Source organism: Trachemys scripta, chromosome 10, assembly GCF_013100865.1.
Source record: "Trachemys scripta elegans isolate TJP31775 chromosome 10, CAS_Tse_1.0, whole genome shotgun sequence".
In the NCBI taxonomy this organism is placed as follows: Eukaryota; Metazoa; Chordata; order Testudines; family Emydidae; genus Trachemys; species Trachemys scripta.
The window spans coordinates 47,379,057-47,398,436 of record NC_048307.1 but is presented as its reverse complement, the minus strand read 5'-3'; the positions used below and the strand labels follow the sequence as shown (position 1 = coordinate 47,398,436).

Sequence of the window (19,380 nt, the reverse complement as noted above, 5' to 3'; positions counted from 1 at the left end):
GAATGAGCCAGATGCAGCCCTTCGTTTACCGGGATAACAGGGTGCTGGGCCTGGGCCTGCAGGCAGGTCACTATTAGTGCTAATTAGAACAGGCCAAATTAACCAGAGACTGGGGCTAGTGAGTCACTGAGCCAATGAGCTGGATAAGAGGTCACGGATGACATGAACGGGGGGGAAGAGACAGACTGAACCAGAAGCCTAGGAAAACCTGGCCAAAGGGGTCCTCGGAGTAGACACCCTGCCCCCCTTTGGAGATACAGGGTGTAAAGGCATGGAGACGCTTCTCTGGATTAGTGGAGGGTTTAAAACCCTGTAAATAAACGACAGCAGGGTGTTTGCCAGCACATGGGCTCAGAGCAGTCTGTGCTCCTGGAAGAGGTGGGGGTGCAGCACGGCCGACCCCATCACAGGTGGGCAGAGCCAGGCTCCCTACCTGCAGCCAGCTCCGAGAGGACGGGAAAGTGCCCCATCATCCCTCAGGGCAGGAGAGCCCTCAGCATCCTCTTAAAGCCGGGGCAGGGTTGGCTTGGCCAGCTGATGGAGTTCAAGCTCTGTCTGGGGAGGAAGGAGCCCTGGCTCTGTCTGTTCTTGCTCCGGCAGGGAGAATCGGCTCATCCCCGTGCAGGAGCGATTCAGAATTGGGATCTAAAACAGCCAGCTGCTAGGCCTGGGGCGGGAGCGAGGCGCGTGTGGACAAGACAGGCCCACGGGCCTTCTGCATGGTTCACTTGCTGCAAGGATCCTACGGACGCCTAAGTGAAAGGGGATTGCTTTAGTCTCATAAGCAGCAGAAGGCAGCACTTCCCCCAGCATGCAGCCACAGAGACACCCAGTGGTTATACTCCTATTCCTCCCTTACTCTTCGCTGCCCTGCATGTCCTTCCAAAAGGCAGGTGATCATCCCCCAGTGAAGCGGCCCAGCTCCGGGCACAGCATCCCTTGGAGGTTCCTCCTCCATTCTCTCAGCCCACCCCTGTCTACAGGGCTGTTTCCTCTGTTCTGTCCCCGCTAGAACCTTGCCCCTCTCTCCAGCTGAGGGCTGGATTTTGAAACGACTGCAGCAGGTTCCAACTGCCCAAAGGTGGTGCAGGGGAATGGCTGGGACCGGTTACATTCACCAGGGACAGACCTCAGCAGCACTGACTGTGGTAGGAACACGCTTGCTGTGACCACAGGCAACTCGGCCAGCAATGGAGCAACCAGGCTGGCCTTCTCCAGCAGCCCCAAGCGCCCTGAAGCAAGAGCTGTGAGGAGAGCCCCAGGGCTTCTGAACCCCCTGAGTGTTGGAACCAGATGAAGATGCCAATGTCAGCTCAGCACCCACCATTACTAAAATGTGACAGTTGCTGGCGTGCTGAGACCGTTCGACTGTTCATGCTGACCAAGTGTCTCTCATTGGGATCTGCCATCTTCTGTCTCCACCTGCTGCCTGGTCTCCTCCTGGAGCGTTCACTCTTCGGGGCAGGGACCTGCTCTGTGTTTGTTCTGTCATGACGGAGGTGCTACCACAATACAAATAAATAAAGACACCGGCACATTCAAAACAGAAATTCGCCAAGCGTGGGAGCTGTTGCAAGGCAGACAAGGGTGACCCAGAGCATGGCTTTTTAAGGCAGAAAACTTCTAAAAAAAAATAGTTTTGGCACAGCTGTGACCCAGTATCCTGAGAACAACCGGGCTAGAATTGTTCCAACACAGGCTAGAACTGTTCCTGCCTTGTATTCCTCTGGCTCAAACAGATCTGTGCGCTGCTATTATCCCACCCCAGGAGGGATCCACCTCAGCTCAGAGAGGACCCTCCCCATGGGTCCGGGGGGGAACAGGGTTCCCTGCTTGATCTCCAAGCCAATTCAAGCAAGCAAGCGGCCGCTGGAGGCCGCACACTACCACTGGGCCAGCAGCGTATGTCTGCTCAGCCAGGGGACTGACCTGATTCCAGGCACCCCCAAAGCCTCATGCCTTAGAAACCTGGTAGTGTTTCCCCTTCGCCCACCATCAACATGGGCCCCAGTCCATCAGGCACATGGATTCTGCAGCCCTGAGCCCTCAATCCTGCCTCCCACACCAGCCCTGCTTCCCCTCAGCCCAGAGAGCCTCCCGGCAGCACAGCTGACCCATGTCTTTTCATGAGCCCCCGACTCCAGCAGCTCCCAACGCTCCCCTCCATCTCTCCTGCAGCTTCTAATTGAAGCCAACACGGCCACACAAAACCAGTGCCTTAGCCCAGATTTCCCAGCTCATCAGTGCATCTACACAGGAAGATCCCCTGACCTCACACACTGTTCTCTCAGAACCCAGCTTCAGGTACAGACCTGCCTCAGCCTAGCTTTGTATTTCCCCTGGATATAAGTTCAGCCTGAAGCATCAGGAAAATAGAGGAGAGGGGGGAAGATCATGGAGTAGAGGTTACAGGGAGAGTGCATAGGAGGGAGAGATGGGGTTGGCTCAGGGTTTCAGCAAGGGGCTATGGTGCTATTCATCACCCCTTGAGCTAAAGAACTTCCCTAGCTAGCCCTAGTAGCAGTTCTCTTATCTTCTGTGTTGATCAGCCACTAGAGGGCACCATGACATCACAAACCAGAATATCACGCTGGGTTTTCTCCTGAGTTTGCAACATAGCTGAGGATACACTAGGAGGGTGTTATGTGATCCCTGCCCGGGCTGTGTTTGTCTTATGTATAAAGGATGCCCGTTTCAGCAGGTTAGCTGGGTCCCTTTTATGATCATTAATGTACTTTGTATTTAAAACATAATTCAAATGAAAAGCTGCAAGGAGACAAGCTAAAAAATGACTCAGGTGCAGGAGAGCTTGACGTAAGGCAGCTGCAAAAATAGAGGCTAGAGGGTTAGCTTTCTCCATCACCTAGCAGTCCACTGCCTCAAGCGGCCGGCAGCCAGAACACTGCAGAGACACCTGGTCAGGAATTTCCCAGCTAAACATTTTTTCACCAGAAAATGTCAATTTATACAAAACAGAACCCGCTTGGGAGAAAGGCGTGATGGGGCCAAATCTCCCCCTTCAGACATTTTTTGGGGGAAAATAATTGGTTTGAAAATGTCAAAATGGGGCGGCCAATTTGGGAATTGGTCCTGCTTTGAGCAGGGGGTTGGACTAGCTGACCTCCTGAGGTCCCTTCCAACCCTGACATTCTATGATTCTATGAAAACTGTTATGTTTGGTGTTTGGTTTCAAAAGTTTTGTTCACCATTTATACTAAAAAGGTTAAAAAAAGTTAATAGGTGGAAATTGAAAGGAAACATTTTGGTTGATCTGAATCCCCTCCCCTGATTTATCAATTTGCAACACTTTTTGAGCTGGACTCCCCCCCACTCCGCCCGATTCAGAATGGGAACAAATTTCAGAATCTTGAAAACTGGTGGGACGAGAAAACCTTTCCCCATCCCGCCGTAGCTGCTGTTAGTCACTGTATCACCGCCACAAGGAAGCAGGGAAACCACAAGCCGAGACGTGGCCGGGGAGACGCACACAGGTAATTCCTGCAGAGACAGGGGAACTACAACCTTAGAAAGGACTGAGCAAAACTGGAGAGCTTAACCGGTCTTTAAACAGCCACCCTGTCTTGCACATGGGACTATGGTCCAAAGCCAGATCTGATATGGGTGGGTTCAAACTCCCACAAGAATCTGGCTCAATCTCACTGCAGCCATTGAAAGTTGGTGGAACAAGCTGGTCATAAAATGGCAAAGCTGTTCTGGTCTGTCCATTTACCTGGCGTGAGCAACGGGTGCAGCTGAGCTGGAGACGGACACATTTTCGCTGCTCCCTGCAGCTACCCCCTTGTCCACACGTGCAGCTAAACCACATTCAGCCTTGATGCAGTTGCACCCATTGCTCATGTATTGTAAGCGACTGGTAACTTTATACCGCAGACAAGGCACGAGAGCTTAAGAGCTAGCCTGGCTCAGTGGCTAGTGCACTGGATTAGTGCCTCAAAGAAACGAGAGTTCTAGTCCCAACTCCGCTATGACCTTGGGCATCCTGCACCCTCCTTGTGCAAGGAGATGGAGTTGTTGTCCCTTGTGAAAACTTCACTTTTAATGCAAAGAACACAGGCATATCTCTGGCTCAGTTTGTCCAGCTGTGAAATAGGATTAATGACACTTAACTCCTTGGGAAAATACTTTGAGATCTAGGGCAGAAGAGAGCAAGGTATTAATATTCATTCCCGTCACATGCATCCGAAGAAGTGAGGTTTTTACTCACAAAAGCTCATGCCCAAATAAATCTGTTAGTCTTTAAGGTGCCACCAGACTCCTTGTTGTTTTTATTCCCGTCACAGTTGCACTGGCCTATGCCAGGATTAACGGCAATGAAGTCAGCACTTACCCTGGTGGGAGAGAGACCAGAACCAGGCCCTGGGGTCACAGAAAGGGGTGAGTGCAGCAGAGAAGCAATTAACCAGGTGTAAAAATAAAAGCAATGCTTCCCCCCCCCCACACACACCTCTTCTTAATTGTACCCTCAATATACCTGCAATATGGCCATTCCGTGGACAATCATCAGCACCCAGATGTGCCAGACAAGGGTAGATTTGCACAAACTTCTAACCATAGATAACTCAGAAGGGAAACTGGCCTGGCCTTGCCTTGCCAACGGACCTCAAGGCACAGCCTTTTATCTGACTGTAGTTGGGGTGTTGCTGTTACCTACCTGGGAGACAGGGAGAGAAACATCGCCCAGATGGCTCAAGTATTAGAGCTAGAGCCCAGCCCACCAAATAGGTGGGCTCCTAACGCAAACCCCTACAGCTTTGCCCACTCTGCTCCTAGATGGCCCACGTAATCGCCTGATCCGGCCATTGCCATCAGTTATCATCTTGACTAGCAAGTTTGATCATTTCCCAGTTCAAATGGAGTCCTTTGCCACCTCTACGCCAGATTCCTTCAATGCTCATTCACTGGGGTTAGCTTCAGGGCTGTTCCATACACCTTGCCCGCTCCTCCTCTGAACGTGCGGAGTGTTACATTGCTGTGCACTCTCTGCAATCCATGGCGCCACTGAAGAGCTAACCAGCCCCATGCAGCCTGGCCCCACTGCCTACGATGCCATCGCCCCCTTTCCAGACACCCTCCGGACCCCACTGGAGATTACATTATGAGTCAGTAGGTCTGACCTTTCAGGAGCCATTTTGCTTCCCCTTGCAGGACCATTCGGATCCGAGGCCGATGACCTCCCAGGGACAATGCAACACCCAGCTGTTCACACAGGATTTTGCTTAACAAAGGAATGGCCTTGTGGTCAAAGTACCGGATCGGAACTCTAGAGCACCGGGTTCAAGGGCCAGACCTGTCTCAGACACCCTGAGCAACCAAGGGCAAGTCAATCTCGCTGTGCCTCCAGTCCCCATCTGTAACCCCCCCTTGCAAAGCACAGAGATCTGCCACTGAAAGGGGCTACGTAAGAGGTAGATTTCCGTATATCTGGGTGTTCGTTACGGTAACAGATTGGACAAGCCATGCAGATGGCGGTTGGGTCCCCAGGGTGGTAAAATACCAGTCGTGGGACGCATCCCCATCATGACTCACTGTCAACGTCTGGCAATGCAGCACCCTTCTCCCTTAGGCTGGCCTCCGGCTGAGGTGCACCCCCTAGTGGGGAGGCAGAGAAAGACACCTGGGGAAGCATGGAGGTGTGTGTCCGTATGGAATGGTTTTATTACAGTTTAATCTCACAGTTGGCAGCATTACATGAGAATAAAGCACTGGACAGGACTGGAAAAGGCCTCTGGAGACGGCATGCAAAACACTGCAACAAGTTAAAGCGAAACAATTCAACAATCACCCTTGGTTTCTCAGTTATTTCACCCGGTCAATTAGCAGACTTGGGATTTTCCTTCCCTTCGGGTGGGTCGATTTGTTTCTTTCTTTTTTAAACCTTTTTTTAAATTTTTTTTTCAATTACATTAAAAAATAAGAGATTCGTACTTTAGTAAAACCCCAGCGCTTGGCTGGCCTGTTTCCATTTGAAATAATAAAAAATAACCCAAAAAAACCCAGAGAAAACAACTGAATTAGAAGTTTTTAAGCAATCGCAGGACTCGTGTGAGGAGTGGGAAATACCCCCAGCAGTAGGACACCCCCCATTTATCCTCTCCCCCATCCTCCTCTGGCTTCCCTCCCTCCGCCCCGGCCCCTGCTGTCGCGATCCTGTGAGCTGGAGAAACGGAGATGTGATCCCTGGGAGAAATCGAGGAGGAGAAACTCTGTGGGGAAGGATCGGCGGTTGGGGGCAGGGAGGGAGTGTGGGGGTAACAACATGCCGCTAAAATATTAGGATTCCCTTCCCGGTTTGGTTTCTACAGGGACAAGGTGGTGGGGGCAGCCTCAATCAATCCATCTCACTCCCGCATCTCCAGCCGGCCCAGCCTAAGGGACCCGAGGAGGGGGAGGCAGACCTAGGGTGGGGATATGCACAAGTCCAATATGTCTCTCTAGGATAGTTCCATGGGTGGAGCAGGTCCAGCAGCTCGCTCAGTCCTTCTCCCCTCCCCCACCTGACCCCTCCCCCACCCCCGCTACCTGAGCAGGGGGGTGGGGCGGGACCGAAGGGAGAAGGGGGGTGTCTTGAGGAAGCCCCGCCCCCCCGTCTCACAGGTAGAGCTCGTTGCCTTTGATATGCTCTAGCTGTTCCCGTAGTTGGTGGAAGGAAGGCCGGATGATGGGGTCCAGGGTCCAGCAGTTTTTCATCACCTCGTAGACGACCTGGGGGCAGCCGTCGGGGGCGTCCATCTTGTACCCCTTCTCCACGCGGGGAACGACGTCCTTCAGAGGCTGCGAGGGAGAGGGAGGGAGGCTGGAGAGATGGCTCCTTAAGCTCCTGGCCCCTCAGTCAGACTGCGGTAGCCCCGGAGGCCCCTACCTACCAGGATGAGGCCCCCCGAGTGCTAGTGCTGAACATAGGCCAGGTTCCCTGCCCTGGAAGTTCACACACTTTCACCTCCTCCCCCCTTTGAGTCTCTCCACTGGCTCTCCTCTCACCAGCTCAGACAGAGGGGTCGGGCCCCTCCCGGCTCAGCCCCCAGATCTACTCTCTTAGCCAGTCATCCTCCTCTGGCTAACACTTCGAACCCATCAGTCTGCTTCTCCCTCGGCTCCTAGGGAGATTAACCCTCCCTATTTCAGCCCTAAAGGCAACCTCGACTAGCGCTCCAGATGGACCTCTGTGGGGGGCCGGTTGGGGCCCATCTCCTCCTGGGGGTTCTTAGACCATCCTCTGCAGCAGCAGCAGAGATGGGACGCTGCACTAGATGGACCTCAGAGCCGAGCCCAGCTGGCCACACCTAGGAAACCAACTCCCCGAAGCTGCGTGTCAAGCCAACCCCTTTCTCCTCCTTCAGACACACCCCGGCCAGCCAGTAACAGCCCGGGGCTGGGGAACTACACCTAGTCAAGCTCGTCTACAGGAAAACATGCTTGTGGGATAGATACCTTGGCCTCTCGACTCCTGCACTTCCAGAGGAACAGACACTGGGCTGCTCCGGTGAGCAGCACATGGAAAAACCCAGAGCCTCCCCTCCGCCCGCCCCCCCAAGATCAGGCCCAAGCGGACTCAAGCAGCGGGGCCGGGGGAAGGGAGGGAGGGAGGGAGCTGGCAGTTGCCCCCTGGGGCATTGCTCTCACTTACAATTCTCGGATAAGGCACTCGCCCGAAGGAGTAGATTTCCCAGAGAAGGATCCCGAAGCTCCACACGTCCGACTTGGTGGAGAATTTCTGCAGGGGAGAGAGCCAACCGCAAAGGGATCAGAGGGATAGCACGGGGTGTGGAGCGGCTGGCGAGCACGGAGTAGGGAAGGAGGACCCACGACCAAAACGGGGAGGGCATCAAACCTCCCTGGTTAATTCAGTGCTGCACTGCCTGCCTGCACACGCTGGCGAGTGTGCCTTCTGCTGGGAGGAAAGGAGAATCCAGGCTCCACCCTGGCTTTCAGCTAACCACCTTCACTGCAGCCAGCAGCGGTGCTTTTATCTCCCCATCGCAGCTCTCCAAGCAGCCTGGGGCCTCCTGCAAATGGTGGAGTAGTTTCCCCAAATCCACAGAGGAGGGGGGATTAAGAGACTGAGCCCCCATCTCCCTCCTTGGGCAGCAGCGTCCATAACAAGGGAGGAATATTTCTTCCCATAGCCCTGGGGGCAGCTCTTCCATGGACCCCTGCCCCCATGTCCTCTGAGCTGTGTAGGGGCAGGACTGTTCTGCCTTGCGCAAGCCTGTCTGGCCCTGCAAGGGGAAGACATCTCCCCAGCCGGGAACACCCAAGAAGGAATAAGCCCCTGGGCAAGGCAGGTGACCAGCTCACCTAGTCACTATGGAAAGCAGAATCTAGCCACTTATATACAGAGCACAGGATCGTGGGCACTTGATCACTGGGGCAGCGCTGGGGAGGGGGAGCCTGCCCCGTCCCCTGCTCACCTTTTCTCTAAGTGCTTCCGGTGCCGTCCATTTCACTGGCAGCTTCCCCGTGTCCTGAGTGGACGACGCCTCCTTCGTCAGCCCAAAGTCACTGACTTTGGCGATGTTGTCCTCTGAGACCAGCACGTTCCTCGCCGCCAGGTCCCGGTGGACAAAGTTGTTGGCTTCCAGGTACTCCATGGCTTCACAGACGTCTCTGGGGGGTGGGGGAGAGTGTGTCAGGCTTAGGCACCCAGTGGGGCTTGGGGCTGATTGCTGGCTGTTTATCCACAGCAGTTACAGAGTGAGGGTGTCCCACCCCTGCTGCTGAGGCTGGAGGGACTCCTTTTGGGGAGGTTTGTCCCCACTGATCATTCAATCCACAGCCTCCAAGGAAGCCAATTCATGCCAATGACCGTGGCGGTTTGGTACCTTCTAAGAACTGGCCTGAGACCCACCTCACTTATTTCACAGAAGCCACTGATCAGACATCCAATCATAACAACTAAGTCACTGGCTGAAGTTGAACCTGTCACCTAGGAGTCCCATCAACTGTCCCCACGTGGCACAGTCCCCCCGTTCACTGTGAGCCCCACCACTCCACCCATGGGTCTGCCAGTGAGTCACTCTACAGCACCAGAAACTCATCAGGCTGCTTGTAAAATACCCAGCTGGCTGGTGCGAGGTGGAGCAGCAAGCCCTGGGCAGGACTGGGCTAGCGGTGGAAAAGCAGACCTGGAACGTGACTGCAACGTCCCGAGCTATCCTGCTGATGGAGGAGATGGGACAGAAGGGGGCTGTACTGACTCTGCGGGGCCAGGAGGAGGATACTGCAGGACAGAAATCAGACTCCAGGATGCCCAGAGGGCAGATCTGCTGTGCAAGAAAGTGCCATTCACGCACAAGAGCTAGATCCTCACAGGGCAGAGTCAGGAGGGCTGGTCAGGATTCCCGGCGCTGCTACTGGATTTTTCGCGTGGCTACAGGTCACCTAACTCCTGTTTGCCTGAGTTGCCCCATCACCCCCCACAGGAGGCGAGCTGGGAGGCTTAGCTCATAACACCTGGAAAGCGCTTTGAGATCTTCGCAGGGGAGGTGTTAGGAGAAGCACAGAGGCTCTGATGCCAAGAGGCTCAGGGGCTTGTGGTGAGCAGATCGTCGGTAAGAACCCCTGGCTACCCCACCATCCGCTCTGGAACCCAGGTCATGGAGGCCCAGCTGCGTACTTACAAGCAGAACTTCAGCAGGCAGTCGCCCCCCAGCACAGACCTCCCTCGGGATCGCAGGTAATCAACTAGGCTTCCCTGGCAAGAGAGTGAAACAGGACCATCAGAGCCCACCTGCTAACCCCTGAGGCTGCCTCGACAGCCCCCTGGCGCCCTGCCCAAGCGAAGCAGAGCCCGGTTGGATCTGGAGGAGGATGGGAGACTCCTCGGCAGTAATGGGGGGAACAGGTGGCTCTCTTCTCTCGGTCAGTAACGGACCAATCCCCACAAAGCACCGGGGGCGCTGACTGCAGGGGTCGTGTCAAATAGGCAATTGCCACGGTGCCTGTCACAAGCCAGAGCCTCCCAGCATTGCCCCTGGTCTAAGCCGCTGTGGGGCGATGCTCAGTGGGGACCAACCCCGAACCTGCCCCCAATAGGTGCCGTGCTGGGGCCTCCTGTTTGTGCCCAAGCATTAGAAACACCAGGCCCCACTCCTCAAGTGCCTGTGAAGAGACGATTGCAGCCAGTGCTTCAGGGGGTCCCAACTTCCCACTGCAGGGGGGCTGGGGCTCCGTTCACAGGACCCATAATGCACCAGGAGGTGCCCAGGATTTGCCAGGAGTCCCTGAAGCACCTTTCCCAGTGCTGGACACAGATGCGTCCTGGGGTGTCCAGCGACTCATGGATGCGCTTGGGCGTTACCATGGCTGCCGTAGGGCGCATGGGAAGCAGCTTGGTGGGGTGCTGCAGATGTAGGCACGTGTAGGGTCGAGTGAAGGGGCAGCTAAAGGGAAGGAGGATTCCAAGCCTGGGCAGCTTTCTATTGGCTGCGCTGCTTCCCACGTGCACTGGCAAACTTATGGGGGCAGATTGGGAGGTGGGAGCAGGGGCGGCCGGGTGTGCCGGCGCTCAGCGGGCGAGTTCTGCTCTCAGTGCCAGGGAGGGGGGGTTGTTGTATTTAGCATGGAGCCTGTTTGATCCCTGCTGCCAGACCTCACACAGGCTCCCAGGGACCGTCTGCCTCCCCCGGCCGCAGGGCCTCACCTTTGCCATATATTCAGTGACGATGTAGAGACCACTCTTCTCCTCCACGATCACCCCCAGCAGCTGTACCAGGTTGCTGTGTCGGAGCTGCCTGCAAAGCCACGGGGCGCTAGCTCAGAGCCAGACAGCAGCATGCAGATCTGTGCTGGCCCCAGCCAGTGCCCACCCCCCAGGGCACAGGGACATCGCTGCAGACACAGAGCTGGTGCCTGGCGGCTCGCCATTACTACGCGCCATCATCACACGCCATCCACCCAAACCCGTCACACCAGAGGGCTCTCCTTCCCCCAGAGCCACCCCACTCCACTGCCCTAGGCCTGCTCTCCACTCGCCCCCCAGCCCCGCTTCTGTCTCCCATCACCACCGGATAAGGTCTCCCTGTCCCCTGCCCCGCTCTCCCATCCGGGAGGCATTTTCTCTCTCTCTCCTCTGGGAATGCACGACCTCCCAGCCCCCCGCGACACTCACGTCATCACTGAGGCCTCCGCCAGAAAGGCCTGCGCGGTGGCGTCATGTTTAATGCACTTCACGGCGACTTTGTTGCCACGGTAATCGCCCAGCATCACGTCTGAAAGGAGGAGACACGGACTGAAGGCGCCTAAGAACATCGGCACCCCCCAGACTGTCCCCCGCCCAGCCCAGGCCTTGCGGATTTACTCGCTGGGGGAGAATCAGTTTGGGATTCAGGCACAGATTAAGAAGTCCCGAGTTCTAATCCCAACTATGTGACCTCAGCCAAGTCCCCCTCTGCACCTCACTCTCCCCCAATCCGTACATGGGGACAAGACCAGCCTCTGATCTCGGGATGCCGTGGGTGTAAGAGCTAAGCCAGCCTGCTGCACTGGTGGGTCAAGACACTGAACTCATCACGGCCCCGAAGAGCTTCAGGAGCCTCAGCTGGAAGTGCCGGTAATGGGCAAAGGGTCACCACAGCTAGAGCCAGGGAGCAGCTGGAACTGACTGGATTCCTGCTGCCCCCCCAAGAGCATCACCCCCTCAGGGTGGGGAAGCCAGTGGGGAAGGAGCCAGAGGGAGCCCAGAGCTAGAATGGCATGAGACTGGATCCTTCCTCTAGGGGAGGGAGAGGGGTTGGGCTCAGCCCCCAATTCCCCTCCCCACCCCCAATGGCAGAGCACAAGACCTGAGCCCGACTGACCTCCAAACTCCCCTTTGCCGATGGTCTGCAGAAGCTTCAGGTCCTTCATGTTGAGGGCCCAGCCGCCTGGAAGGGGAAGGAAGAGGTGAGCAGGCAAACAGACCAGCTGGGATGGATGGGGAGGGGGGGCAGGGAGGGGGCTGCTGACGGTGCCGCGCCCCACTCAGGGATGCACTCACTTCTGGAGAACTCGTCCTGAGCCGCTATCGTCCCCTCCATGAGTTTGGGTTTGATGAGGCGTGTGCAGAGCCCGTCGGCGTCCGTGGTGTAATGCTGCCGGGAGGAGAAGGCAGGAGGTGAGACCCCCACCCAGCCAGACCTCACTTAGGAGACCTGGGGTCTGATGCCACCGACTGGCTGTGTGATCCCGGACACCTTCGCTCCACTGATGCACAGTTAATCGCGAGGCCCAGCTCCTGCCATCCCCACGCAGGACTGAGGGGAGCGGATACCCCAGAGCAGGTCTGCAGCTCCAGGGGAGAGTCCAAAATGGGGAAGATGGGCGGGGAGACCAAATGAACCAGTGAGATCTCCAATTCCCCTTCCTACGTAAAGGATGGGATGGCCCAGGCAGACTGATTTCCCAAGGGAAACAACCTGGGTTCCTTTCCCTGCTGGCCAGGGCAGCAGTGTCGGGCTGCAGGGGCTCACTGAGGGAGGCTCCCATTTAACCCAGCTCTGCTACCACAGGGTTTGTCTGATGTTCCCCCCACAGTGATTTTTAGTGCTCACAAAGGCAAAGGAGCGATACTGGGGGGGGGTCTGGCAGAGAACACCATGGGGCAAATGCCTGATCCATCTCCTAGCTCTAAAATCCAGACTGACAGACCCGCCCCCGGTCAGGTCCCAGCCCCTGCCCTGATCATGCTCCCCCATTCCTGATCCGCAGTCCCTTCCAGCTTTGCCAACGCCCCCCAGTCTCGCCCTGCAGCCCCGCAGTATAGATATTCCACCCCTTCCCCCAGCATTCATGCTAATGGCTCCTCATTTCGGACCGGCGTTTCCCCAGGCTATTTCAGCCTGGCCGGTCTGTGCCGAACAGCTGGGCTGGTTTCTGTGGCCTGGCCAAGCATTTGCAGCATGCAGCACACACGGGGCATCCCACTTCCAGGGACTGGGATGGGGCGGGGGAGGAATTGGCAGAGATACCAGAGGGGAAAAACGTGAGTTCCAGAGTGCTGATCAAACGGTGCAGTGGCACAGTCTGCCCACCAGGGGGTAGCACGAGGACAAGAACAGACCAGCTGGTCTTAGCACAAGGGCCTGCAGAGCAGCTTGTCTTGCAGGCGCCTGTCTGAGCCCTGGAAACAAGGGTGAATTGGGGACACATGCTGGGCAGACGACCCCCTGCTCTCCACGTGCACCCAGCGCAGTGCTGCCCACCTTCCTTTGCAGCACCAGGTGTTGGCTACAGCAAGGATCCTAGGCTAGGCTGATCTGAGGGGTCTGCTCCAGCCAGGAGACAGCCACATCCTCTCCCCTCCCCCCCCAGGGCCATCTCTGCCCCAGGGAGTTCCAATGGGCACTCTGCACCAATGCCAACAGAGCCCAGCTCCACCCCAGAGCTAACCAGCTGGACAAGGGATCACAGATGGGTGGCACCCAACCAGCTCATGTCCCTTCACCCTGGTCGGTGCTGAGCGCTGGCCTGTGTGAGCCCAGTGGAGCCCTGGTGACCTCAGATCTTGCCACGCCCGTCCTGACCTGGAGGCCAGGAGTGAAAGATCAGGGTGCGTAGGGCACCAGGACCCTGCCCACCTCCCAGCCATGATGCCGGGAACTTTCCCATCACCCTGGGAGATGTGCCGCTATGCTCAAGAGAGGAACCAATGCAAATCTCCCTGGGCTACTCCACCCTCTGGCGGGCTTCCCACCCCCTTGGAGCCAGCCCCTTGCCCCAGCGTGCTCAGCTCCCGAGAGAGGCACGAGATTTTCGGATTCCATCACACAGCGAGGAGCCTCTTCCTGCCCAGGCTGGGGGGGTGGCCCTGAGAGGCAGGAAGTGCTCAGCAGGTTTGTCTGAATCATTATCAGGGCAGAGCCAGGCTGAGCCCGGCTAACCGCAGCCTGCGCCGAGCGCTGTGGGGGTGGGGAGCTGGGCTCCTCAGCAGGGGAAGGGGAGGGCACAGCTACTTGAGTGCAGATGGGACGTATCTGGCCCAGCGCCGGAGAGACTGGTGGCCTGCGTTTTCCTCCAAGGCCGGTGCAGCGGGAACCTCCCCATGACCAACTGCCCTCCTGATACACCGTCACCCTGAGTGGCAGATGCCCTCTCTAGGGCTGAAAGAGAGGAGTTGAGTCTCTGTGATCCCCTCTGCAGAGTCCTGCCAGCACAGGGGTGGTGGGTGTGCATAACACAGAGATCACCATGTGCTGGGGGGATGGAGCGGGGTGCCCAGAGAACAAAGGATTTGGAAAGCAAATCTTTATGCAAACTCTGCGTTGCTAAGCGGGCAGCTTGGGATGGTGACTGCATGGAGCAGGTGCTGGGAGTCCAAGCCCGTGGGCCATTACCATGGAGGGCTGGAGACCTGGCCAGGCCGAGCTTTTGGGGAGTCCCTCCCCCACAGCTCACCTCCACCAGCTGCATTAGGTTCTCAAAGTAGACCTCCTCATCGATGCTGAGCTTGCTGGAGGAATAGATGATGCGGTAATGCTCCACCTTCCCCTCGCAGCTCACACACAGGGTGTAGTCGCCCGGGTAGTTGGTGCTCTCCCGCACCAGGAAGAGGCCCGTCTCCGGGGGGTACAGCAGCCGCTCTGCCTGCTCCCGCGTGATCTTCCCATGGAACCAGCTGGGGTAGGAGGAGAGAGAGCAAAGGGGTAAATTCACTGCCCCAGCATGTGAGAGACACAAACCTGGGCACAGCGAGGACAAGGGTTCTTATGCACAGCTCTGCCAATGCCCCTCAATCCCGACCTGCAGCCCCCCTGCGAACCCAGCCCGGTGCCCCCACAGCTCTGCCAGTGCCCCTCGATTCTGACCTGCAGCCCCCACAGCTCTGCCAGCCCCCCTGCTATCCACCCCGGTGCCCCCACAGCTCTGCCAGTGCCCCTCAATCCCACCCTGTAGCCCCCCTGTGATCCCAGCCCGGTGCCCCCACAACTCTGCCAGTGCCCCTCAATTCCGACCCCCAGCCCTCCTGATGTCCCAGTCCCAATCAGAAGCCATTGTCCAAGGAGGAATTGTTCAGGGGACATTGCCAGTGTGAGCATCACTCAAGCCATGGGGAGGAACTGGGGCTGAAGGGGGAGTGTCTGCAAGGGGAATGCAGGAGGGCAACAGCACAGCCGTTAGAGAACAGAAACAGCTTCCTGGGCACGCAGGGAAATGGCCCTGTCCCCATCCGCTTTGGCCACGTCCCACCCTTGGTGCTGCCCGTGTGAACACGACTTATTGTGCCTGTCACACGTGATCAGGAACGTGCATCTTCCTGTAAGGCCTCAGACCAGTTCAGCCACTGACACCGAGCCTCTGCTGCAGGACAGGAGGTGCCGAGGTAGGCAGAATGAGCAAGCCAGGCACAAGGCAGGAGATGATAAGCAAGGCACACACAGGAAATCCTTTGAGAGAGTAGGAAAGGGAGCTAGCTAGCTGGCAGTGCAAGTTTCCTGCCAGGGTGCAGAGCATTGCTGGGGGCCAGAGCATGCACAGGCTCCCAGGCAAGGAAGCAAGCAGATGCATGGAGCCCAACAAAGGCCTTAGGGTGCTAGCACAGCGTGGAGGAGGAGCAGAGAGACTGCTGGTGCCCAGACTGCATGAGATGAGCACAGATCGAGGGGGCAAAACACCATTAGAGAACTGTAAGCCGCACGGGCTCGGGGTGCTGCTGATCTGCACTCATCTAGTGCTGTCTAAAGCCCCACACGTCCCAGGCCTGTGGGTGCTTCCTCCATCTCCAGAGACTCGTAACTGCGTAGGATGGTGGGACCAGCTGCTGAAAAGTGACCCCAGCTGTGGAACATGGATCTTACTTCACAGCGCTCCGATGGGAGGAGAGGTCAGTGTTTCTGGCTGGGAGACGTGTCTGCAGGGCACTGGGAGCAGGAGACCCAGACACCCCGAACAGACGTCCCAATCCCATGTGCATTTCCCTCTGGGCGAGGCGCTCCCGATCAGGAGGTGTCGGCCACCCATAGCGCCTGCAGCCCTTACAATCAGAGCCTCTTGTAACAATCGGCCAGGCCACACACAAGCCCTGCTGTGCCCAGAGCCCCAGTGACTGAGGGGTTAACCAGGAAATACACCCCGGAACACACACACACACACACACACACACACACACTGCTGAGATCGACACAGCTCCAACAGGTGTAAGCACCAGGAAGTGCAGAACGGAGTCACCAGAGCAGGTGCAGATCTCCTGGCTTCAGCTTTCACTGCTGACCCTCCCCTTACACAAGACACTGTCCCTCACTCCACCCCCCAGGACTTCCTCTGCCCTGTGTTCCACACACTGCCTGCTGCACCCAGCGTGAGCTGGTCTGCGACAGCCATTTGCTGCGAGCACTGTCACCACTACATCTAAACTGCATCAGATCTTCTGGATTTAAGCCGTCATTAATTGCTCTTGCTAACTGGCATGAGCACCCTCTACTGGTGAATGAAAGTATAATCCACCTGCACACGGCCCCCATGCACCCAAAGGAACACCGCTAGGTGCAAGTCCCATTCAAGATTGCACTTGAATTTGGGAGCTATGGGTTAAGCAAGCCTAGGATGAGGCCACTGGATTGGTGACCCATGAAATGGGATGTTGCAGGCATGAGGGGCAGCATCACAGGGGCATTTTTCCCCCACATACTTGGAACATTAGGAAGATAAGGGCTCAAAAACCCCTTGTGCCTTCTCTCTTCTGGTTGGTGGGAAGCCTTTATAGCTGCAAAAAAAACCCTTCTAAACGTGACCCTATGTTGCGTTTGTCTTCCTTAGTCTGCAGACAGATAGCTCCAGTGCCTCTGTAGATGCTCATAGCTCTCCGAAGCAGCCACAGAACAAAGTTAACAAGATTTTGGTCAGTTTCTCTGCTGTTATTCAGAGCCTCAGCGGTGAAACTGACAGAAACCAGGTCAATTTCCCTCTGCTGCTGGGAAAGCCATGAACCCAGGAACTGATGCTGTTGCATCTCTTTGCTGGCTCTGTCTCTGGTAGGGCAGCTTTAGCCCTCTGGCTTGCAGGTCTTCAGTAAGTTTTCAAGCCCTGTGTTAGGCAGCACTCAAATCATCAGTCCAGCCTTGCTCCAGATCTACCGTCCTGCTGCCCATGGCCACCACAACGCAGCATAGGATCTGGGTGGCAATTGGTAAGATGGGTCTTGTTCCTAGTTCTGCCCCTTCCTCTGGATACTCACGGCATCAGACTGAGTTTGGTTCCAGCTTTCACTCCTTCCCGCTTCTGAACATAGTTGGCAGGGATGATCCCCTCACGGCCCACCTTGTTTTTGGCTTTGTACCAGTTGGGATCCTGGGAAGGGAAAGCAGAAGTGAGCCGAGCCTGTGTGCCTATGCCACCCACAATGCTCTCCCCCTCGATCCCACTGAGCAATGCACTGCCATAGAGAGACTTACATCTACACAGCGCCTTTTGTCTTGGGGGATCCTAACGACATTATGCATGCAGCCACCTCTGAGGCGTCACAAGGCAGTTGTTTAATAGCTCACAGTAACGCTACACAATGCTTTAGCTCGGGCACTGAAGACGACAAGAGTCCAATTAAGGGATCATTTACATTTGCAGAATGTAATCCCCAGGCCTGGACTCTGATCAAGACAACAGGGTTAACAAGCCCGTCCTTTTGCAAAACAGAAAGAAAAGAAATGCTCTGGCACCTCGAATAAGCTGCAGCGTTTAGTGAGTCAGCTTTTCATCCCATCTGTAGCAAGACACTGTTAATAGCCCAGCACCTCTGAGCACTTCAAGGCACTGGTGTCCCACTGACGCAAGAAGAGAAGCACCTCCGCTCCGACTGAATGCCTGCGTCACTGCCTGCAGCACCTCTGGTTTTCCTGGAGGTCCCCCACCCGAGCACTCACCCAGCCCAACCCTGTTTAGCTGATGAGACAAGCCCAGAAAAGGCCTGGGCCTACGCAACAAAGCACCCATCCTGGGCGCTGGGACCAGCATTGCCTGCTCACTGCCTGATCAGCTCATGGCCAGACTGCCATCCCGCCAGCCTAGAGCTCGGCGCTTGGGAAACGCGACAGCGGCATGGCTGCACTTCAGTGTAGACACAGCCTACACCGACGGAGGGGGATGTAAGCCACCTCCCTGAGAGGCAGCAGCTAAGCCAATGGAAGAGTTCTTCCCTCGATGTAGCGCTGCCTGCACCGGGGGTTAGGTCGGCTTCACTATGTCATTCAGGGTGTGGATTTTTCACACCCTTGAGTGACGTCGCTGGGTCGACCTAACGTCTGCCTGCAAGGGACATGCTGGCCAGGCCATAGCTCCACCATTGACTATAGGAGCCCAGGTGTGGGGCAGCAGGCACTGGTCAGCCCCACCTTCCCTCATGAAAAAGGCCCCATCAGATTTACCACCTGACTGCCATTAACTGCAGACCAACCCCTGGTCTCTGGGTATCACCGCTCAGTTCACAGACTCCCACGTGCCTTGCCTGTAGTGGGTCTAAACACTACGGCCCGGCCATCTCTTGAACCAAACGCAGGGCATCTGTGTGCATGGGCGAGGCTCCTGGCAGAGTCTCACTTTAACCCATGTGACTGCCTCCCTGGGACCCGCCTGAGCAACTTACATTTTGGAAAGGTTTAAATAACGATCACGTTAATTAAAAAGGCAGCCGGGTTTCCAGTCCCTTCTGCTCCCCTGTGGGAGAGAATCCAGGCAGGGCTCCTGCATAATGAGCGTACCCAGTGGGCAGTGGTGGCATCGCATCTCTCTGCAGTGGGCCCCCCTGTGACCCCAGAGCCAGCAAGGGGGTTTCCCAGTTTTTCAATCTGTGGATCACTTTCTAAGAGGAAAATTTACTCCCCCCCCCCCCACACACACACACACCCCAACCCCCACCTTCTACTATTTGGGTTCCCAAAACTTTCCGTCCAGCAGCCCACACCCTCCTCTGGGTGTCTGATGGGGGGTGGCTATTCCGCCCCTCCTTCCTGGACCGCAAGCCGAGACCCAGCGCTATGAGGGCACTCCAAGATGGGCTGCAGAGACGCAATCCCTCCAGCTGACTTTGGGGGTCGCCCCAGGGAGGGCAGTGAATCGCCAGCACCCCTGAGGAGAAGAGCGGGGCAGGTTACCTTGGTGACGGCGACGATGGTGAGCACGTCCCCTTTGCTGAACGGGAGGTCCTGTTCGGCGGTGCCATGGAAGTTATACTTGGCAATACATTCCGTACCGGATGGCCAAATGGCCTGCCAGAGGGACAGACAAACAGGGCCTCAGATGCTGATTGTACACTGCTCCCACCACCAGAAAGAGCCAAACCTTGGATACGGTCTCAGGGGTGGAAAGGTGGGATCCTATGCCCGGTGAGCATGCAAGACATGCTAGCGGAGGGGTGGGGGTTATGGGCTGGTTTAATACAGGCAGCCACCCTTAGCT

General features: G+C 56.5%; 1 protein-coding gene across 2 annotated transcripts in view; it reads right to left on the bottom strand.

Moving 5' to 3' along the window:
- Positions 1-5,651: 5,651 nt before the first annotated feature.
- Positions 5,652-19,380, bottom strand: part of CSK (C-terminal Src kinase) — a 61,313-nt gene continuing 47,584 nt past the window's right edge. For both annotated transcript variants that reach the window (XM_034784334.1, XM_034784333.1), the window contains exons 3-13: positions 19,077-19,190; positions 17,168-17,280; positions 14,392-14,611; positions 11,996-12,089; positions 11,817-11,882; positions 11,129-11,228; positions 10,661-10,751; positions 9,639-9,712; positions 8,430-8,625; positions 7,646-7,732; positions 5,652-6,792 (exon numbers count right to left, since the gene is read on the bottom strand). In XM_034784334.1, coding sequence (XP_034640225.1) covers positions 6,610-6,792; positions 7,646-7,732; positions 8,430-8,625; positions 9,639-9,712; positions 10,661-10,751; positions 11,129-11,228; positions 11,817-11,882; positions 11,996-12,089; positions 14,392-14,611; positions 17,168-17,280; positions 19,077-19,190 — 1,338 coding nt within the window. In that variant the 3' untranslated portion in view covers positions 5,652-6,609. The remainder of the gene's footprint in view (positions 6,793-7,645; positions 7,733-8,429; positions 8,626-9,638; positions 9,713-10,660; positions 10,752-11,128; positions 11,229-11,816; positions 11,883-11,995; positions 12,090-14,391; positions 14,612-17,167; positions 17,281-19,076; positions 19,191-19,380) is intronic.